At 41.2% G+C, this 23,314-nt stretch overlaps 2 protein-coding genes across 3 annotated transcripts; one reads left to right on the forward strand and one right to left on the reverse strand.

Moving 5' to 3' along the window:
- Positions 1–1,764: 1,764 nt before the first annotated feature.
- Positions 1,765–18,212, forward strand: LOC106587923 (receptor for retinol uptake stra6). Of its 2 annotated transcripts, none has more exons than XM_045708762.1 (18): positions 1,765–2,188; positions 2,668–2,734; positions 4,853–4,938; positions 5,444–5,583; positions 9,597–9,763; positions 9,964–10,077; positions 10,814–10,881; positions 11,505–11,587; positions 11,683–11,744; positions 11,934–12,096; positions 12,533–12,608; positions 14,472–14,605; positions 14,819–14,936; positions 15,189–15,290; positions 15,763–15,926; positions 16,719–16,853; positions 17,034–17,200; positions 17,308–18,212. In XM_045708762.1, the coding sequence occupies exons 1-18, from the start codon at positions 2,091–2,093 to the stop codon at positions 17,458–17,460; spliced, it is 2,097 nt and encodes a 698-aa protein (XP_045564718.1). In that variant the 5' UTR covers positions 1,765–2,090; the 3' UTR covers positions 17,461–18,212. The 2 variants fall into 2 exon arrangements, with proteins under 2 accessions (XP_045564718.1, XP_045564719.1); XM_045708763.1 differs by having other exon boundaries at positions 17,064–17,200.
- On the reverse strand, positions 18,179–22,650 carry LOC123730793 (immunoglobulin superfamily containing leucine-rich repeat protein 2). The gene is made up of 2 exons (XM_045708761.1): positions 22,377–22,650; positions 18,179–21,535 (listed from the first exon to the last, which is right to left on the reverse strand). Exon 2 carries the CDS (start codon positions 21,524–21,526, stop codon positions 19,355–19,357), a length of 2,172 nt encoding a protein of 723 aa, XP_045564717.1. The 5' UTR covers positions 21,527–21,535; positions 22,377–22,650; the 3' UTR covers positions 18,179–19,354.
- Between the last annotated feature and the right edge of the window lie 664 nt (positions 22,651–23,314).

Here is a 23,314-nt window from a genome sequence, read left to right on the forward strand (position 1 = left end):
CCCTTGCCCTGAGACCAATCCCCACAGCACAAAGCTAGCCCCTGTTAGAATAAGAGACTTTCAACCAGTGATTTTTCATCATATTAAAAGCTAAGCTCTTTGAGTAACAGGCAGTGTGAAGCGAGCAGGTTAAACCACGTTGCAGCACAGTCGTGACGTATTTCTCAATCTCACTGAGAGATCTGGTCAGCTGGAACATGTTGATTTCAGAACTGTTTTTCTGAGCTGTTGTTCAATGTTGCCCGTCAGATAGAGCAACACAGGTACAGCCTTAGGTTGCCCGTCAGATAGAGCAACACAGGTACAGCCTTAGGTTGCCCGTCAGATAGAGCAACACAGGTACAGCCTTAGGTTGCCCGTCAGATAGAGCAACACAGGTACAGCCTTAGGTTGCCCGTCAGATAGAGCAACACAGGTACAGCCTTAGGTTGCCCGTCAGATAGAGCAACACAGGTACAGCCTTAGGTTGCCCGTCAGATAGAGCAACACAGGTACAGCCTTAGGTTGCCCGTCAGATAGAGCAACACAGGTACAGCCTTAGGTTGCCCGTCAGATAGAGCAACACAGGTACAGCCTTAGGTTGCCCGTCAGATAGAGCAACACAGGTACAGCCTTAGGTTGCCCGTCAGATAGAGCAACACAGGTACAGCCTTAGGTTGTCCGTCAGATAGAGCAACACAGGTACAGCCTTAGGTTGCCCGTCAGATAGAGCAACACAGGTACAGCTTTAGGTTGTCCGTCAGATAGAGCAACACAGGTACAGCTTTAGGTTGTCCGATGAATTTATATCAACTTTATATTTATATCAACTTTATATTAACTTTATAATTATATAAACTTTATATTTATATAAACTTTATATTTATATTAAGTTTATATTTATATTAACTTTATATTTATATCAACTTGTCACGTCCTGACCAGTAAAGGGGTTATTTGTTATTATAGTTTGGTCAGGACGTGGCAGGGGGTGTTTGTTTAGAGTGTTTCGGGGTTTGTTGGTCTATGTGCTTATGTAAGAGGGGTGTTTGTTTTAAGTGTTCCGGGGTTTTTGGTTAATGTTCTATGTTAGTATATTTCTATGTTCTAGTCTAGTCTTTCAATTTCTATGTTTAGGGTTTTTGACTGACCTTCAATTGGAGGCAGCTGTACCTCGTTGCCTCTGATTGAAGGTCCTATGTATAGGGGTGTTTTTGTAATGGGGTTTGTGGGTAGTTGTTTCCTGTTTTGTGTCTGTGCACCTGACAGGACTGTTTAGTGGCGTTCGTTGTTTTGTATACGTGATTTGTTTGTTTTTCCTTCTTTTAAATTAATAAAGAAGATGAGTTTACACGTTCCCGCTGCACCTTGGTCCAATCCTTACGACAACCGTTACACAACTTTATATCAACTTTATATTTACATCAACTTTATATTAACTTTATATTTATTTATAGTAAACTTTATATTTATGTAAACTTTATATTTATGTTGACTTTATATAAAGTGAACTATCATTCATCATTATGACAGGAAGTACAGGACATGTCTTCCTGCTGCAGGAGGACCAACCTCCACTAAAACAACACCAACCCTGACGGAAACATTATCATTGGCTCCCTACTTCAATCATGAAACTGAGGTCACTAGAGGTCAAAAGGGTTTTCACCTTCATCCCTCTCGCCATCCTTCTCACACCCCTTGGCCCTGGTCTCCCTCCCTCCTGTCTTTGTGTGCTGTAGTAATCTGGGGTGTTATGTGGTTAGTGTGTGTGTGTGGAATGTATTGGGGTAAGGGTGCATGTTAGACTCTGTTGGGCTGTGTACTAAACTCCTACAGCAGGGACAACACAATTGGACACCTGACCAGAGGTCTCTCTCTCTGTACCTCAGACGCTGCACAACCTGAACTCTAAGCTACCCAACACACAGTGGAGAAAGCTACAACTCTCAATACAATTACAAATGGTCAATATTTATTGATTGGGAAGTGGTGCGCTGCGTTGGGACATAGCTGCGTTGGAGAGACGGTTGATGATCGAGAGGGGCTAGGTAGATTTCCTCTGGTTTTCACCCGTCAACGTGGACTATAGCAACAGAGACGAGGTCAAAATGAACCAGACCAAGGTGGTAGAAGAGGAACCTTATAACTACTATGACTACTCAGACTGGTACTCAAACAATATGGAACCCACCAGACCTCCAAAAGAGTAAGTATGGGGGTCAGTAAATAGTGTACTATTTAACCGAACACTTTTTTATCCAAAGCGACTTACAGTAATACATAAATTTTCGTATAGGTGGCCACAGCACAGCGGGAATCACATCTTTCAATCCTGATGTTGCATTATCATGCTCTACCAACTGAGCCACACAGGATCAGTGCAATGAATTATGGGGGACTGTGTCATAATGTTATTTTGATTTAATTTAGTCTAAGCTCCGGGTTTCTCAATCACTGACCTGCATGGGCCAAAGTATAGCTGGTTTTCAATTCTTCCAGTTTTTCCCATCTATGATTGAATTATCTATTACAAATGGCATATATCCAGTTCTTAGGTGAAACTCTTGTCAGATTCGCTACTGAGAGCACAGTCAAGATGAACAGGATTTCTAGGGAGTTTGTTTTTGCTCTGCGCAAATGGTTTCTGACGGTCATTGCTCAGCTTGTGTTACATGACTGTTTCAGAGTTATTCTCCCATGTGACCCCACAGCGGACGACCAGCTGTTTCACATATGTATCGCTTCAGTATCTGTAAGTATCGGGCCTACTGACTATTTTCAATATTTACACCGGGTGAAAACATTTTATTGAACTTTGAACAGGAAGTCATGTTGAGACCAAGGTCTCTTTTACTAAGGAGCCATGTAATTACAGAGATACACATCCAGTACACATTTACCAACAACAATAGGGGTCACAGGTCAAATTAATATCAAATATGAATGTTTGGAATGAATGAAGACAGTGAATGTTTATATAGGCCATGTTCTAAAGGGGATGTTCAGTCAGTACATTGGTGCTACTCTCTATGACCTCAGAAAGCCATCTCCCTCAACATCCTCAGTGATACATGCCATCGTTAGGCCTTGTCCAATTTGTGGTAGAGTGCTCGCTCCACTTTTCTGAGGAGACCAATGGCATGAATCATAATTGAACTGACATACTGTAGGACTATTCACTTTGTGATTCTGTCAAAATAGAGGACACTCAGAGCACTATGTAGGGTCAACCTGGACTCAGGGGTACACGTAACATAGTAAATGTAAATCCGTGACACTCAAATTGGTATGAAATGTTAAGTTTGGTATGGTATGTATTCATTTGTGGCTGTCCATCATCCATTTTGTATGATATGTTCCGAATTACAATTCGCACGATATCTTACAAATTCCAATTTGTTTTGGCTAACGCTAGCTAGGTGGCTAATTGGGGGAAGGGAAGGGTTAGCTAACATGCTATATAGTTGCAAAGTAGCTAAAAAGTAGTAAGTAGTTCCAATGTTGCTAATCAGATAAAATGCAAAAGTTGTCTGTGATGAAATTCAAACACGCAATATTTTGGATGCTAGACATTCGTGTTCAAATCAAATTAAAATCAAAAAATCAAATGTTAACCATACACATGGTTAGCAGATGTTATTGGTCACATACACATGGTTAGCAGATGTTATTGGTCACATACACATGGTTAACAGATGATAATGCGAGTGTAGCGAAATGCTTGTGCTTCTAGTTCCAACAGTGCAGTAATATCTAACAAGTAATCTAACAATTCCCCAACTACTACCTAATACACACAATCTAAAGGGGTGAATGAGAATATGTACATATAAGTATATGGATGAGCGATGGCCGTGCGGCATAGAACAGGTGCAGTAGATGGTATAAAATACATTATATACTGTACATGTGATGTGAGTAATGTAAGATATGTAAGCATTATTTAACGTGGCTAGTGATCCATTTATTAAAGTGTCCATTGATTGGGTCTCAATGTAGGCAGCAGCCTCTCTGAGTTAGTGATGGCTATTTAACAGTCTGATGGCCTTGAGATAGAAGCTGTTTTTCAATCTCTTGGTCCCAGCCTTGATGCACCTGTACTGACCTCGCCTTCTGGATGATAGCGGTGTGAACAGGCAGTGGCTCGGGTGGTTGTTGCCCTTGATGATCTTTTTGGCCTTCCTGTGACATCGGGTGCCGTAGATGTCATGGAGGGCAGGTAGTTTGCCCCTGGTGATGCGTTGTGCAGACCTCACTACCCTCTGGAGAGCCTTGCGGCTGAGGGCGGTGCAGTTGCCGTACCAGGCGGTGATACAGCCCAACAGGATGCTCTCGATTGTGCATCTGTAAAAGTTTTTCAGGGTTTTAGGTGACAGGCCAAATTTCTTCAGCCTCCTGAGGTTGAAGAGGCGCTGTTGCGCCTTCTTCACCACACTGTCTGTGTTGGTGGACCATTTCAGTTTGTCTGTGATGTGTACGCCCACGTTATATGCCCATGTTATACATCCAAACACCCTCCTTTTCTTCTTGCTGTAAGCAACCTTCTGTCCTACGTAACCATACCAAACGTAACATATCATACTAATTTGAGTGTGCCAGGTTTTTTAAGGTTTCCTATGTTACGTGTAGTCTATGAGACCAGGCTGGAAGGGTGGGTCAGCGTCTCCACTTACCAGGGCTCATCAAAAATAACAAGACAATGTTGAGGTAGCATTCATAAGGTCCTTTCCTATGAGTATCCCCGCCATATTATTTCATGCCCTCTGGCTTGACAACAAGGTACATTAGATGATTATTTTAGTTGTACTGTAGTTAAGGAGAGGAATTAGAGTTCCTATTGTATCACTTTATGGAATATCTTGTCTCCTAGCTCGTTGTGGTGCTGATTCTAGCAGTCCTGAAGAGGAGAAAGACTCTATGTGAGAGTTTTGCCAGTGGATCAACTGGTATCTCAAGGTAAAGTGCAGGTTCATTTACCAAACATATCAACATGAAGCAACCAGGAACTCTTGTCAACATGTGACAACCCAGTGGGCAAATACTGGTTGAATCAGCATTGTTTCCATGTAATTTTAACACCAAAATGAAATGTAATGACATTGAATCAACGTGGAAAACTAATTGGATTTGAAAAAATAAAGGGAACGTGGGGGAATTTCCTATTTTTTTCACCCAAACTTTAACCTAAAATCCAATGACATGGTGAAATTCTTTGGTGATTTCATGTTGAATTCATGTTAGTTGACAACTCAACTAAATGTAAATCAGAACTAGACGTTGAACTGATGTCTGTGCCCAGTGGGAAACCTCACAAAACACCACTGTTACAAGAACAACTCAGGCTGCCTCATCGCTGTAACATACTATGAGACAATTTATAACAATGAAAAATGTTACCATTGATTTGCGGGTGTTTGGTTGGTCTTATCTCTGGTCTCTTCCCGCTGTGTGCCCCCACCAGTCCAGTGAACTTCCTGGACCAGACGCAGCACAAAGCCCTAGCAGTAACTGTGTTTGGGCTGGTCTTCAGCAAGCTGTCTGTATTGGTCCTGGCTCCAGATCCCCTGCCCTTCTCCAAAGACACCCCCCAGGAAATCAAAGGTGAGCAGCTGTGTCCCTGTCCCATTAAAACCTCTTGAATGTAAAGTCCCCATATTTGGTGACCCTTTTTTAAAATGTTTTATTCAATTCAGTCTGGTATGAGAAAGGTAGCCCCTATCTGCAAAGGCTGGGTGTCTGCAGTCAGCTGAGTATCTTGGCTGTTGATCGGTGCCTTCAAATCTTCGGTGTGACTTACTACCATATATGGGCATACGAATTTATAAGCGCAGGTCGAGCCGATGACCTCATTTCAAGATGGCTGCTACCTACATGTCGGTTAGCGTTGTAAAGCATAAACGACTTAATCACGGAATACGTCGATAGACACCGAAAGCAGGGATCATGAGGATGTCTTATTTGTCTGCCTGTGACCTACCGTTATCGATCACCAGCCTATTGCCATGTTATCTGATGATGTATGACTTAAGGGCAACATCCAATGTCCACCGAGTGACTAGATATATGATGTTGCCTGCTTACGCTCTGTAGGCATCCATTACACAGGGGATTGGCTACTATGGCACCTTGATAGTATTGTAGCCAATGAGATAAGCTTTCCAGAGATATGCAGTTGACCTGAGTGGGACAAAGCAATGCCTAGAACCTTTAAACATCCAACGTGCAAAAACAGTGTAATTACCCCATTCTGACACTTTGGAGAGGTTGAAAGGACACTTAAAGTATCCATAACACCACCACAATGTTGGAGTGAGGTTGATATGGAAGAAACTGTGTTTTCATTCTGAACAAATAGCATTTAGGGATTGCAAATATGTAATAGCACTGGAATGATCTAATTTACAGGCATATGTCACTTTGGAGAGGTTTAGGGACACTTGGAAACGTCCCGTGACCACACCTGACACCACTTACTAAAAACATCTGCCCATTTCTTGTTGTTAGATCTATCAATCCCATTTTCCCCCTGATGTTGTCCACATGTTGTGGAAGCCATGTGTTTCCAGGTCATCAATCATTCACTTCTAGCTTGTCAATGAACGATGACTTTGTAAAAAACTAAAAACCAAAACGGTTATTGTGTGTGTGTGTTTGATCTTGTGTATTCTGAACTATAACTCCTATCTATCTTCTGATCATTTCTTCAGATGTCTTCTTTCCAAATATACCCAAGTTCTTGCATGTCAGAATAATGTAATTACAGATGAATAGCAGTTACTTTTGGGTATGTCTATTTTGGCGGAAATCTACATTTTGCCATTACATTTCAGAGGTTTTAAACAGTGACCCTCTTTATTGGCCTTTTTATTTCTCTATGCACACTGTTGCCCTACACACTCACACACACTTTCACTCCAACACACACACAAACACTCACTCCATCATCTGCTCACTCACACACAACATGCACATACGTTGGTACTGACTCTACACACGTGCACACCCACTCATATACAAGCTGCTGATACTTAAAAACATTTTTTTATCCTGTTGCCTAGTTACCTTACTCCTATACATACAGTGACAGTCAAAAGTTTGGACACACCTACTCATTCAAGGTTTTTTCTTTATTTTTTACTATTTTCTACATTGTAGAATAATAGTGAAGACATCAACACTATGAAATAACACATATGGAATCATGTAGTAACCAAAAAAAGTGTTAAATCAAAATATATTTTCTATTGATTCTTCAAAGTAGCCACACTTTGCCTTGATGACAGCTTTGCACACTGTTGTCATTCTCTCAACCAGCTTCATGAGGAATGCTTTTTCAACAGTCTTGAAGGAGTTCCCACATATGCTGAGCACTTGTTGGCTGCTTTTCCTTCACTCTGCGATTTAACTCATGTAATACATTGAGGGGAAAAAGTATTTGATCCCCTGCTGATTTTGTACATTTGCCCACTGACAAAGAAATGATCAGTCTATAATTTTAATGGTAGGTTTATTTGAACAGTGCGAGACAGAATAACAACAAAAAAATCCAGAAAAACGCATGTCAAAAATGTTATAAATTGATTTGCATTTTAATGAGGGAAATAAGTATTTGACCCCTCTGCAAAACATGACTTAGTACTTGGTGGCAAAACCCTTGTTGGCAATCACAGAGGTCAGACGTTTCTTGTAGTTGGCCACCAGGTTTGCACACATCTCAGGAGGGATTTTGTCCCACTCCTCGTTGCAGATCTTCTCCAAGTCATTAAGGTTTCGAGGCTGACGTTTGGCAACTCGAACCTTCAGCTCCCTCCACAGATTTTCTATGGGATCAAGGTCTGGAGACTGGCTAGGCCACTCCAGGACCTTAACCTTTTAAGGACAGACGTTCCGCTAGCGGAACGCCTCACCAATATCCAATGGTAGAAATACAAATACCTTAAAAATGCTATAACTTCAATTTCTCAAACATATGACTATTTTACACCATTTTAAAGACAAGACTCTCGTTAATCTAACCACATTGTCCGATTTCAAAAAGGCTTTAAAGCAAAAGCAAAACATTAGATTATGTCAGGAGAGTACCCTGCCAAAAATAATCACACAGCCATTTTCAAAGCAAGCATATATGTCACAAAAACCAAAACCACAGCTAAATGCAGCACTAACCTTTGATGATCTTTATCAGATGACACTCCTAGGACATGATGTTATACAATACATGCATGTTTTGTTCAATCAAGTTCATATTTATATCAAAAACCAGCTTTTTACATTAGCATGTGATGTTCAGAACTAGCATACCCACCGCAAACTTCTGGTGAATTTACTACATTACTCACGATAAACGTTCACAAAATACATAACAATTATTTTAAGAATTATAGATACAGAACTCCTTTATGCAATCGCGGTGTCAGATTTAAAAATAGCTTTTCGGCGAAAGCACATTTTGCAATATTCTGAGTAGATAGCTCGGCCATCACAGGCTAGCTAATTTGACACCCACCAAGTTTGGGACAACCTAAACTCAGAATTTATATTAGAAAAATTGGGTTACCTTTGCTGTTCTTCGTCAGAATGCACTCCCAGGACTTATACTTCAACAACAAATGCTGTTTTGGTTCCAAATAATCCATAGTTATATTGAAATAGCTCCGTTTTGTTCGTGTGTTCAGGTCACTATTCGAAGGGTGACGCGCGAGCGTATTTCGTGACAAAAAATGTCAAAATATTCCATTACCGTACTTCGAAGCATGTCAAACGCTGTTTAAAATCAATTTTTAATAATATTCCAACCGGGCGACGTTGTATTCATTCAAAGGCTGAAAGAAAAAATTGAGAATTCTCATGAATGCGCATCTCCAGTGTCACTGTTCCCAGGCTGACCAGTAACAAAATCTCCTGCTGTTCCTTGCCCAGAGACAGCAGACACCTCATTCCACTTTCTGGTACCTTCTGAGAGCCATTGGAAGCCTTAGAAATTGTCACATTACAGCACAGATGCTGTATTTTCGATAGAGATGCAACAGAAGGAAAACAAATTGTCAGACAGGGCACTTTCTGTATGGAATCTGCTCAGGTTTTGGCCTGCCATATGAATTCTGTTATACTCACAGACACCATTCAAACAGTTTTAGAAACTTTAGAGTGTTTTCTATCCAAATCTACTAATTATATGCAGGAGGGCAGGAGTAGTAACCAGATCAAATCGGGTACGATTTTTATCCGTCTGTTTTTTATCCACTCCCTTTAATAAGAGTGTGCTCCTAATCTCAGCTCGTTACCTGTATAAAAGACACCTGGGAGCCAGAAATCTTTCTGATTGAGAGGGGGTCAAATACTTATTTCCCCCATTAAAATGCAAATCAATTTATAACATTTTTTACATGCTTTTTTCTGGATTTTTTTGTTGTTATTCTGTCTCTCACTGTTCAAATAAACCTACCATTAAAATTGTAGACTGATCATTTCTTTGTAAGTGGGCAAATGTACAAAATCAGCAGGGGATCAAATACTTTTTTCCCTCACTGTAACTTCTGGAACAGTAAAAACACATTGAAGGATGAACTGGTGTGATACTAAATACAGACTGTGTGTGTTCCTACTGCTTCCAGAGTACATGAAGCTCATCGCCATCTTCTACTGGCCTGCCCTGTACTACCCACTCCTGGCCTGTGGTACGCTCCACAGTAAACTGGGCTATGTGCTGGGCAGTCTATTCTCCTGGACCCACTTCGCTGTCCTCGTCTGGCAGAAGATTGACTGTCCCAAAACACCAGAGGTAATATCATCTGATATTTAAAGTGGGGAAAAAAAGGGGGCACATCTTTTTTTTGTTGCGTCATATTTAACAGAATTCATATCTCAAGCTTGAAATGTTCTATAATACATTATCTTAAAATGTTGTATCTACCATAACAAACTGGTAAAAAAATCTGTACGTTTTGTATTGATATGTTTTCCATTCTCTTGTCTCCACAGCTGTATAAGTACTATTCGCTGCTGGCCAGTCTCCCACAGATAGGCTGTCTGGGATTCCTCTGTATCAAGTACCCAATACTGTTTCTCAAAGGTGCTAAGGCTAATGGTTCTGAGGTGAGGGAAGACTGCTTTTTGACCAATGAGTGTATAGTCATGAACCTACCATCCGTTGTAGTCTCTCTTTAAGGTTTTGATAAGAACAATATCAAAGTTTCATGATCCCTGCCTGCATTTAGGTAGTCAAAACGCTGGGGTTACTGTCCTGCTCGTCAAATATCTGGATGAGAACTGCCTGTATTTAGGTTGTCAAAACGCTGGGGTTACTGTCCTGCTCGTCAAATATCTGGATGAGAACTGCCCCTTGATGCTTATGGGATATCTATGTAAAAAACTAAACGTAGCCCTTCAAGAGATTTTAAAGTTATGAAACTACATCAACCACGTAACTTGTAACCAAAGGTCTGATTACGTAAACAGCTTGGATGGAATTGATTTAGTATAATATCCCAGCACAGATTATGACCCAGGAATGTTATTTCTCTCAAGGTTTACACAATGCAGTGTTTATTTCACTGTAATCTGTGGATTGTCACGCTGTAAACTGTCGGTGACAGTGAGATCATGTGAGGTGTTTAATCTGACCGTGTTGTAATCACATTTACAGTTCTAACGACATCACACATTCTTTTAATGTGAATTTTCTGCATCCAAATGATTGATTCTATACAGTGTTGCAGGTGGCCAGTGTTGCAGGTGGCCAGTGTTGCAGGTGGCCAGTGTTGTCACATCATGCAACCATAATGTTTATGTGTTAATTAAACCGTTTGATTCTGATATAATTTGGCTTCAGGACCTGGACAGCAGCTACTACACAGACTACGTGAAATTAATTCTAAAGAAGAAAAAGTCAAACATCAGGTGGGGTTTATGAGGAAAAACAAGATACTAAAACTGAATGACCAGACTGTTTTATTATGAGAGAAACAAGATACTAAACTGAATGACCAGACTGTTTTATTATGAGAGAAACAAGATACTAAAACTGAATGACCAGACTGTTTTATTATGAGAGAAACAAGATACTAAACTGAATGACCAGACTGTTTTATTATGAGAGAAACAAGATACTAAACTGAATGACCAGACTGTTTTATTATGAGAGAAACAAGATACTAAACTGAATGACCAGACTGTTTTATTATGAGAGAAACAAGATACTAAACTGAATGACCAGACTGTTTTATTATGAGAGAAACAAGATACTAAACTGAATGACCAGACTGTTTTATTATGAGAGAAACAAGATACTAAAACTGAATGACCAGACTGTTTTATTATGAGAGAAACAAGATACTAAACTGAATGACCAAACTGTTTTATTATGAGAGAAACAAGATACTAAAACTGAATGACCAGACTGTTTAATTATGAGAGAAACAAGATACTAAACTGAATGACCAGACTGTGTTTTATTCTATGACAAAAACTAAGTAATGATGGCTGCGGCGTGCAGTTATTGACATCATTGTGTTTTTGTTCAGTACCTCTATCAGATCAGATAAACCCAAACTGTTGGAGACAGTAAAAGACACAGTCAAGTCCTATATCTACACACCACAGAAAGGTAAGCCTGGAGGGTTTTGACAATTTGTCTCCTAATCTTTTTTTTTTTACAAAATATCCTAATGATACCATTGTTTCACCATGATTTTTTTGTAGTATTCCGGTTTCCACTAAAGCTGGCGATCTCAGCATTTGTGTCCTGCATAGCAGTTTATCAGGTAAAAAATACTGCAGTTAATTAGGAATCCATCACATTTCAGCAAAACATAACAATAATCAAAGGAACATTACAACAATCCACATCAAAGGATGGTTGTGAACATAGCTGCTTTCAGATAACTTGACAAGATGCCAGTTTTTTTTAAATAGAAATAACTCTAACAGCCATGTGGTCATCCATCCTCTAGGTGGCGCTGCTGCTGGTAATACTGGTGATCCCCACCCTCCATATAGTCCGTGCTGGTATAGATGACAAGTTCCCCTTCCTTCTGGAGAGCTTTGGTATCGTCCTATCAGAGGACAGGATGGAGGTGGTCCAGATAGTTATTCACTATACCTGGTGTCTGGAAGGTGGGTGTCTGTCCTGTATTTACTGAGATGAGCTGCAGCATCGGGTGATAAGACAGTTTCCTGTGTGGGTTGATCCTGACCTGTTCGCTATGTTGTGTAGTGTGTTACCTGTGTGGGTTGACCCTGGCCTGTTCGTTATGTTGTGTAGTGTGTTACCTGTGTGGGTTGACCCTGGCCTGTTCGTTATGTTTTGTAGTGTGTTACCTGTGTGGGTTGACCCTGGCCTGTTCGTTATGTTGTGTAGTGTGTTACCTGTGTGGGTTGATCCTGGCCTGTTCGTTATGTTTTGTAGTGTGTTACCTGTGTGGGTTGACCCTGGCCTGTTCGTTATGTTGTGTAGTGTGTTACCTGTGTGGGTTGACCCTGGCCTGTTCGTTATGTTTTGTAGTGTGTTACCTGTGTGGGTTGATCCTGGCCTGTTCGTTATGTTTTGTAGTGTGTTACCTGTGTGGATTGACCCTGGCCTGTTCGCTCACCCTGATCATGCTCATGAGGTCCATGATCCTTCACAGGTAAAAACTTTTGATCAGCCAACACAGTAACACAGTAACACAGTATCACACTAACACAGTATCACACTAACACAGTATCACACTAACACACTAACACAGTAACACACTAACACAGTAACACACAAACACAGTATCACACTAACACAGTATCACACTAACACAGTATCACACTAACACACTAACACACTAACACAGTATCACAGTAACACACTAACACAGTAACACACTAACACACTAACACAGTAACACACTAACACACTAACACAGTCTCACACTAACACAGTATCACACTAACACAGTAACACACTAACACAGTAACACACTAACACAGTAACACACTAACACAGTAACACAGTAACACACTAACACAGTAACACACTAATACAGTATCACACTAACACAGTATCACACTAACACACTAACACAGTATCACACTAACACAGTAACACAGTATCACAGTATCACAGTAACACACTATCACACTAACACAGTATCACACTAACACAGTATCACACTAACACAGTATCACAGTAACACAGTAACACAGTAACACAGTATCACACTAACACACTAACACACTAACACAGTATCACACTAACACAGTAGCACAGTAACACAGTATCACACTAACACAGTATCACACTTACACACTAACACAGTATAACACTAACACAGTATCACACTAACACAGCATCACACTAACACAGTATCACACTAACACAGTAACACACTAACACAGTAACACACTAACACACTAACACAGTATCACACTAACACAGTAACACACTAACACAGTATCACACTAACACAGTATCACACTAACACAGTAACACACTAACACAGTAACACACTAACACAGTAACACACTAACACAGTATCACACTAACACAGTAACACAGTATCACAGTAACACAGTATCACAGTAACACACTATTACAGTAACACACTATCACAGTAACACACTATCACACTAACACACTATCACACTAACACACTATCACACTAACACAGTATCACAGTATCACACTAACACAGTATCACACTAACACAGTATCACAGTAACACAGAATCACACTAACACAGAATCACACTAACACACTAACACAGTATCACACTAACACAGTAGCACAGTAACACAGTATCACACTAACACAGTATCACACTTACACACGAACACAGTATCACACGAACACAGTATCACACTAACACAGTATCACACTAACACAGTATCACACTAACACAGTAATACACTTACACAGTAACACAGTAACACACTAACACAGTAACACACTAACACAGTAACACACTAACACAGTATCACACTAACACACTAACACAGAATCACACTAACACAGTATCACACTAACACACTAACACACTAACACAGTATCACACTAACACAGTAGCACAGTAACACAGTATCACACTAACACAGTATCACACTTACACACTAACACAGTATCACAGTATCACACTAACACAGTATCACACTAACACAGTAACACAGTAACACAGTATCACACTAACACAGTATCACACTAACACAGTATCACACTAACACAGTAACACAGTATCACAGTATCACACTAACACAGTATCACAGTATCACAGTAACACAGTATCACAGTAACACAGCATCACACTAACACAGTAGCACAGTAACACAGTATCACACTAACACAGTATCACACTTACACACTAACACAGTATCACACTTACACACTAACACAGTATCACAGTATCACACTAACACAGTAACTATATAAGTGCACCAAACATTGTTTTCTTTTGTACGTTCAAGAAACAATGGCAAAATACAATACATGCATAAGTAATTCTGTTTCTTCATGTTTCTACCATCAGATGGAACCTTCAGGGCTTGTACAGAGGAGATATTTACAACGTGTATAATTGCCAGAAGAGCATCCGTCCGTCTCAGACAGGCCTAGTGTGTTGGATGGGCTTCACTGGATATCAGGCTGCTGTCATCTCTTTAGGTAGGCTGACCTGACAGAGTGGTTTTAATTCCTAATTAAATTATTATCCAATTACCATTTTACCCTATAGTTCTTCAGTATATACTTGGTCATTTCTGTGTGCTACCAACCTCAATTCCTTTTAAAACTTACTTTTAAAATGAATTTTATGAAAGAGGGCAGTTATATTCTTATTCTAGATTCCTCTCTTACTATTTCATATTATTTGGTCAGGAATGGTCCTCCAGACTCTGGTCTTCTTCATCTGTTTTGTGTGGTTGGTGTTCCTCATCATCATCCCCATCTTGTACGGCCAGAACCTCATACTTTTCCAGGTCGCTGCCAAGGCCTGGTGAGTGCATCTTAAATTTAACAAAATTTGGTTCTGCCTGCTTATATGGAATCATACTCTTGCCATGAAGCCTTTATCTGATTTTCAAGCACCATCTTACAGAAATATTTTGACCAGCTAGCTCATCACCACAATACACTTTGAATTGATTAAGATATTCAACAGTTGATAAGAGCCTATTCTTTTCATATTGTGTGGATTATTTTCATATTGTGTGGATTATTTTCCCATTGTGGTATCTGATCTCACCAGGCCTGTGTGGGTGACGTTGATACTGACTATTACTCTACAACACGTGACAGCCAGGTTTGCTTTCATCAAAAAGGATGCTGGGACTAGAGACTTGAACAACAGGTACTAAAATTCTAGAACTCTATAAATTATTTACTTTATGTATTTGTTTATTTTTAACTTTTTTTCTCAGAACTAGTGACATCATAGATTACACCAGGGTTTCCCAAACTCAGACTTCGTGACCCCAAGGGGTGCACGTTTTGGTTTTTGCCCTAGGAATACACAGCTGATTCAAATAATCAAGCGTTGATCATTTGAATCAGCTGTGTAGTGTTAGGGCAAAAACCAAAACGTGCACCCCTTGGGGTCCCGAGGACCAATTTTGAGGAATAACTGGATTACACACTTCTTGAGTTGAAAGAGGGGTTTCTTTTCTTTTTGGTATATTTCATGTTAACATGAAAAATGACAAAAAATTCAGATGAGGTTTTTTTTCAAGGGGGACATGCCCCCGGACCCCCTGTACTTTCTTAACACCATTGATCCATCCAAAGTAGAACTAACTAGATGTATATTGGCTGTGTTGTTCCAGAGGCAGTCTGTTCCTGCTTACCTACCTGCTCTTCCTGATCAACATTGTGGTGGGGTTGATAGCTGCCATCTGGAGGATAGTCATCACTGCCCTCTATAACATAATCCACATGGGGCGCATGGACATCAGCCTCCTCAACCGCGCTGCTGAAACTTACGACCCGGGTATGTCAACATACAGTTCAGGGAATTATATAGTAACTGTTTTGAAAGGCCTGCCACTGGTAGATTTGTTACAAAACGGATATTGTCTAGGGGTCCTAGGCCTAGTTACATTGTCTGTAACCTGAATGAATGTGTGCGTTTCTGTGAGAAATAAGGGTTTGAGGACCTTGTTGGCTGGACATATGCCTAGGGAGACAGCAACCTTACCTTGGTCCAGTGCCAGCCAGCCCTGTCTCTCTTGACCTCTTGGTTGGCCAGTCCAAGCAGATTATTTGTTCAGATGGTGATGAAACATAAATATGTAAAAAATTGAAAAATACCAAAGGCATGCCCAAACTAAAGACTCCAAAAACCCACAAAAGGCATCATGGCCACCAAACAAAACCAGCAGCCTCACAGTTTGCCAGCTGGGACACTGACTGACCATCACCCTAATTGGCAGCACCTGGTGTGCTTATCAACCAGGCTCAGCACTTAAACAAGGTTGCTACTGCCCCCTGGGGGATGTAGTGTGGAAGTGGTAGTGACTTGTTGTGGGCTGTCTAAACTACCTAACCTATTCCATAACAAATTAATGTGAAGTATTCTCACGTATGGTGACCACGTTCATTAGCAATCATCTAACAATAACCCATGTAATTGAAAAACATTTCTGAAAGATGTCCCTGATGCAATTCCATCAATGTTTTACCTGCTCTGAAATACACAGGTGAACAGGTTAAACCTAACACATTGGTTTATGAATATGAGCCCTCAATATGTCTGATTCCCTGACCTCTGACCTTCATACAGCTTATTGTTACTACACCCACTACCTGAAGGTAGAGGTCAGCCAATCCCACCCTGTGATGAAGGCCTTCTGTGGGCTGGCACTGCAGGCTGCCTCGGCTGGAGGTGCTGGGCAGAAGATGCGAGATGCGGAGGAAGGTTGTTATAGACATACACACTCATACACGGATTTGCACAAAGGGTGTGGCCTTTTATGTCCCTCGCAGACACTTCCCAGACATGACATTGACTGAACCTACTACTACACAATGTGGAATTTATATGACCAAATAATTCCATCCATCCATCCAGTGTCAGTCTCTTTCTCTGCCCTGACAGCCTGCTCCTCCTCATTCTCCATGCCTTCAGGGATCCAGCTGGTGAATCAGGAGAAGAGACAGGACAAGGTGGTTAACAGCAGGAGGGTGCGGGCACGCTGGCAGTTACTCTACACACTGGTCAACAACCCATCTCTACTGGGGTCCAGAAAACACTACCAGCTGCAGGTCAGTCGCCAAAATAGAGAGTAGAAAAGAAGGCCAGCAACCTGTGTGTGTTTGTGTGTGTGACAATTTCCTGTACTCTACAAGACAAAGTATTTTTTATTCTCCAGCCCTCTGACAGCTTCGTGAATGGAACGAACCGTAGCGCCGCGGCAGGAAGCAAGAAAGACGCCAGCAGCAAAGACGCCAGCAGCAAACCCACCGCTGCTGAGGCAGGCGCTGCCACACCCGCTGCCACCGACGCTGCTGCTGCTGCTAACTGAGACCATGACACACGGTCATGACTGATGTCATGTGGTTTACGGGGTACTGACGGGTAGCAGTTGACTGTAGAGGCCTGTATTTCTGTGGGTTGCAGTCAAGTGCCTTGGCTTGTTCAGCTCCACATGAAGTGAATCTCTATGTATGTTGCTTTCTGTGTCATATTGTTGTCTGCAATGTCGATTTCAAAATTTTCTGGTCTATTATTTAGTTTTTGTAAAGGTCGTTATGGTGAAATAGTACAAAATCTCAATGGTTGCATGTGTTTGGTTATGATGCACAGAATACATCCTGTTTTAGCATCCACTATCCACCCCTTCATTTAATGTATTGCCCTTTATCAGTTGTTTCGGTAAGTTTTCAGAGGTTGAGATATTTGCTTTCAAAATATATGCAAGAACAATGATACAACATTTACACAAAAAATAAATGTAACTGACATCACAATCCAGTGTGAAAAAATCTACTGTTTTTCTCCTAGGTTGGAGTATGTGATTAAAACTCTTATTTTGAAAGAGAGACTTCTTTTCAAACAAATAAAACAGTTTCAAAGTAAATACAGGGGAACAACAAACGTGTAAGCATGTTTTAAAGAACCATGATGACTGCGTATGGAAACCCATTTTACAGAAGCCAACATTCAGACAGTTCATTCGTTATACAACAACCCCTTTTTTTGGCATTTCACTATAGATGGAATAACACGCCATGTCAGGAAGCTGCAAATCAATAATGAACAAGCATTCCTTGTCAATACTTTATTACTTCAGGCACATATAGCAGAGGATGAACACTGAGGCAATTTACACATCTTAACACTTAAATTTAATCATACGCTATCAAAATGTAACACTTATCTTACTGTCAAAATGTAAGAGTTGCGTAACAGTGGGGGTTTTAATGGATATGAGATAGAGACATACGGATCATATATATTATTGACACAATACCAGGTTAAAGGTTACTGTGAAATGACTTACAACAATAGCTTGTGACACACAGCTTAAGGGTTTGTTGGCAACAGTGAAGTGGACATTCACTCTAGATTTAAAAACAACAAATAGTGTGCACAGCTGTCATCATGGCAAAGGGGGGGGGGCTACTTTGAAGAATCTAAAATCTAAAATATATTTTAAATTGGTTAATTGTTTTTTTTGGTTACTACATGATTCAATATGTGTTATTTCATAGTTTTGATGTCCTCACTATTATTCTACAATGTAGAAAATAGTTTAAAAAATAAATAAAGACCTACTCATTCAAGGGTTTTTGTGTCCAAACTTTTGTCTGGTACTGTATATTATTGACACAATAGCAGATTAAAGGTTACTGTAAAATGACTTCGAACAATAGCTTGTGACACACAGCTTAAGGGTTTGTTGGCAACAGTAAAGCGGACATTCACTCTAGATAAAAAATAGCATTGATAGCCTACAATAGATTAACACAGACATTCATAAGTGCATCTGTTACTTTAAGAAGAGACATTTTAGATACAGTTAAAAGCTTCTCGCCTTCTTGCCTGTGACAGACTACACTGAATAACTGTCACAAGTCTCAGGAAACGTCACAGTTAAGAGCACACCGGAGGGGTCTATTTTTAGAATAGGCTTACATATTTTACTACAGAGATGTTTTTTTTTAACTTAATCTTCACAGCATACATAAACTACCTTCTTTACTTTTCCATTCAAAAGCGGAAGCACCTATGACTTTGTCTACACTGTATCCAGGCCATTGATATGGCAGCCATTTTGAAAAACGACAGGTCACAGATTCTTCTCTCATGGATCGATAAACAGTTACTGTGAGACTTACATGTGATCATGACTGAAGATGACTAGAACCTGTCTAGTCAAGACAATCTATCAAATACTAACAACAACAACAACAGGATCAGTGGTGTGGCTCTTTGAAATGCCCAGAGATATTAACAGCCTCCGCCCCTAGTGGTAACCTATCGCTGAACTCTGACCCCATCTCACACTCATCCAGATTCCCTCTGTACTGAGACAGAGTGAACGACTCGGTCACCACACTCCCCTCCACGTCCTCCTCTCTCTCTCCCGCACTCTCCGATTCCCCGTCCTCTCCCTCCCCCATCTCGCTGGCTGTGATCTGCGTCTGTGACTCGGCGTACGAGTTCCTCAGGTTGAAGTTGACCACTAGGTTCCTCTCCATGTGATGCTGGTGGTCTTTAGCCTTCATGATGAGCTTGTAGGTCTTGTTCCTGTATTTGTAGACCAGGTGGAAGCAGGTGGCCCCCAGCAGGGGCACGGTGGAGACGGTGAGGAGACAGATACTGACGACTATAATGATCAACAGGTTAGGAACTCTCTTCCTGGTGGTGAAGAGGACCTGCACCTCACAGTCCTCTCCTCTGTAGGTGAGACAGAGGGAGTAGTTGGCGCCGGGGCGTAGGTCCTGGAACAGATAGGTGTTGATGCCATCCTCCATCCTGGACCACTGGATGGCTGAGTGTCTGTGGTCTGAGGTGACACACAGATACAGCCCTGAGTCCACCTGGGCTCTCCTGGTTACCTCTGATTGGTTGGGAGGCTCTTTGTTGATGGAATGGAACCCTTCTGAGGTGCTGAGACGGATGTCTGTGTTGTCTTTAGGAAGGAGGAGAGGATTGAGTCTAACTTTAGCCTCAGTCTCTGACACCCCTAAGGCTATGACTCCAAAGTCAAAGGTATACTGCCTGACATCTTCCAGGCTTATATTGACGGCCTGGTTGGAGATGTACTGTGTCTCACTGGTCAAGGTACATTTGCTAGTTGCACGGGACGGATATTTGGGCACTTGCTCCGTACGCTCAGTGTCAACTTCAATGGGAGGAAGGGTTGGGAAGATATTGTACTTTCCTTCCAAATGGGGAATATTGAATGGTTTGAAAGGGTTTTTAATGGAGGTTTTGATCACAGGTTGAAGTACTGAGGGGATTTTCTCCCCATTAATAATAACTGGTGGGTCAGTCACTTTTCCAACAGGTTGAGGTGGTGGTGGTTTTGGTACTACCACTACTATTGATAGTGAATCGTCATCTTCACCAAACTCATTGGTGGCGGTACAGCTGTAGTTGCCATTGTCCTTTTTACTAAGGCGCGGTATGACTAGAGTGCCGTTATGGAACATTTCAAATGGATTGTCTGCCGTTTTAGAATCCTCATTAGATTCATTGGATTCTGCTAATTCTTTATCTTTGGTGGACAGAGGGTACTCTACACTTTGACGGTTTGTGTGGATTTTCCAGATAACCTCTGGCTTTGGGTTCCCTTTGATCTCACAGTTCAGGATCAACACTGTGCCTTCATAGAGTGTTGTGTTCTCAAGGTTAGGCTCAGCCGTTATGCTAACATTAGGGGCCATGCACTTTGACTCAGACAGTTTCACGATCACCGCTCCTCTCAACTGCTCTGGACTGTCACAGACAATCGAGTTCTGTTCTGGGACCGATATGGTGGTCTTTAGAATCCAGTCCCTCAGCCAGTCCATCCTACAGTGGCATGTGAATGGGTTGTTATAGAGCTGTAGATGAGACAGGGAGATCAGGCTGTCGAAAGTCCCCTCCGCTATAGTGGTGAACCTGTTGTTGTTGAGGCGGAGAGACCTCAGGTCCTTGAGGTTAGAGAAGGAGTCTTTAGGCAGACTGACCATCTCATTGTGGTTCATCTTCAGCAGCTGCAGGGCTGTGAGGTGATGGAGATCCTCCCAAGGGAAGTCCACCATCTTGTTGTGACTGACATCAAAGTTCCGCAGCTGGACCAGGGGAGCCAGGGTGCCCGGTTCGATGGTGACTATCTCGTTATTGGCCATCCATAAGGACGTGACATGGGTCACATTGTCGAAGCTGCCCGACTCCACCAAAGATATTTTGTTGGCAGAGAGACTCAGAGTGGTCACGTTGGGAGGCAACCTTTCAGGGATGTCAACCAAGTCTTTGTAGGAACATTCAGCGAAGTGGCGTCCGTACTTGTCGGAGCAGTCGCATAGTTCAGGGCAGCCGTGTCCGACTCCAATAACAGAGCTCCACAAGGAGAGGAAGAACACGTAGGAACGAGACATTTTCTCTTCCTGCAAAACAAATGTCACTGTGTCACTAGATATCTGTTTTAATTGTAAATGTCAAAGCTGTTTACAATTCACATTGCACACTCCCAGTCACCATTCATAAACAGTACCTGGAGAAAAGATACCTCAACATTCTCTTGAGTGTAAATGCAGCAATGAAAATATGAATATTGATGAATAGGCTAATAAATATTGCAACTGCCAACCCCTGACTTTGAAATCCATTTACAGGATTTCCATATTAACTGTAATATTTTATATTTGTCCGATAGCCTACCATGCGTTAGGAATTCTGCTTAAATTAGAACAAAAATATTGATGGTTACATTTTTTACCAGAATTATTCGTTTCGATATCCATTGACAATAATAATGTACTGTTATAAAAATATAGAAAGATTGTATTATTAAATTCGAAATTTCAACCAAACTGATCAGTTCAACTAAACCAGAGAGCTTGTGAAAAAGGTTGCCACCTTTTTGGAGCGCCTGCAATTTGTTTTTAAACTACGCCACAGCGACTGTGCCCGAGCCCTGTCCTTGGTGCTGAGACCGACAGCACCCGCACCGCTTATGATGTTGTTAACCGCGGAATCAGTACATGCGTGCAGCTGGTGTAGAATGCTATGGTCATGCATCAATCAAGGCGACATTTCACTGCAAAAAAACACAACTAAATGTAAAACCTTTAGGAAGTAAATGTTAGTTATATTTCACGATGACTCAGGTGTCCTTAGAGGTCAAAACGCAATTAAAAGAGCAATTTTACATTCTACAAATTCCAATTTCTAAGCAAACATAAACACATTCAACCTCGCCATCAAAAGCAACATAACACATCTTACCAGTGTGATGTTTTCCCCAGCGCAATGGAAGCAACGGATATTCTTGCTATTGATAGGAGTGGTCTCTTATTAGAACCCCATAAAGCTGGCTACATGATGAGTTGGGAGCAAGTTTTTAAAGGTGTGCACGTATGGCATTGCTCTTACATGATTGCTGAAACATATGTGGGTCCCTTTCCTGGTCGGATGCTGATATGTCTGTGCGTTGCGATGGGATTTTGCAGAGAGTCACAGCACACGCCAGCCTCTGGAAAGTAGACGTTGCAAAAATTAAAGTGACGCGCCCTCCCTCTTCCATGGCTTCTGTTATCTTCCATGACAACAGTGTAGGAAACCCACCCAGCCAATTATTGATGGACTGTTAATAACTGTTATGTAGGCCTAGATGTGACAAGCTGGAAAAGTGCCCGGTTCCAGGGTGTGGATTGAGCAGGCAGAGTGATGCAGAGGCAGACAACAAAAAGGACCGTTTTTTTTACAGTTATTTTAATAAGGCAGGTTTTCAATCGTCACCGTTTCAGTAATCAAGTTAACACTTTGTCATTTCCTCTTCACAATTCAGTTAAAATGTTTTATGTCTGTATACCAATTGCTTCTTTACTTTTAACTTAAAAACCATGCTACTAAAAAAACAAACAAACATACAAACCAAAGGAACAAAGTGGCGCAGGAAGCGGACCAAGGCCAACAGACAGCTGTCCATATTTTCGCGCAGGTTAGCGTTTATTGTCATGAATGTTGTTCTGGAGGCAGCACTGCAAAGTGGTCACTAGCTGGCACAGCCACAAAGTCATAAAATCACATTTTAAACGTAACCCTAACCTTAACCACACTGCTAACCCGAATGCCTAACTATAACCTTAAATTAATTAAACATTTTACAATAGAGCTAATTTTGACTTTGCAGCTGGCCCATCTAGCAGAAATCGCCCAGTTCT

Source organism: Salmo salar, chromosome ssa26 (genome assembly GCF_905237065.1).
Source record: "Salmo salar chromosome ssa26, Ssal_v3.1, whole genome shotgun sequence".
NCBI lineage: Eukaryota > Metazoa > Chordata > Actinopteri > Salmoniformes > Salmonidae > Salmo > Salmo salar.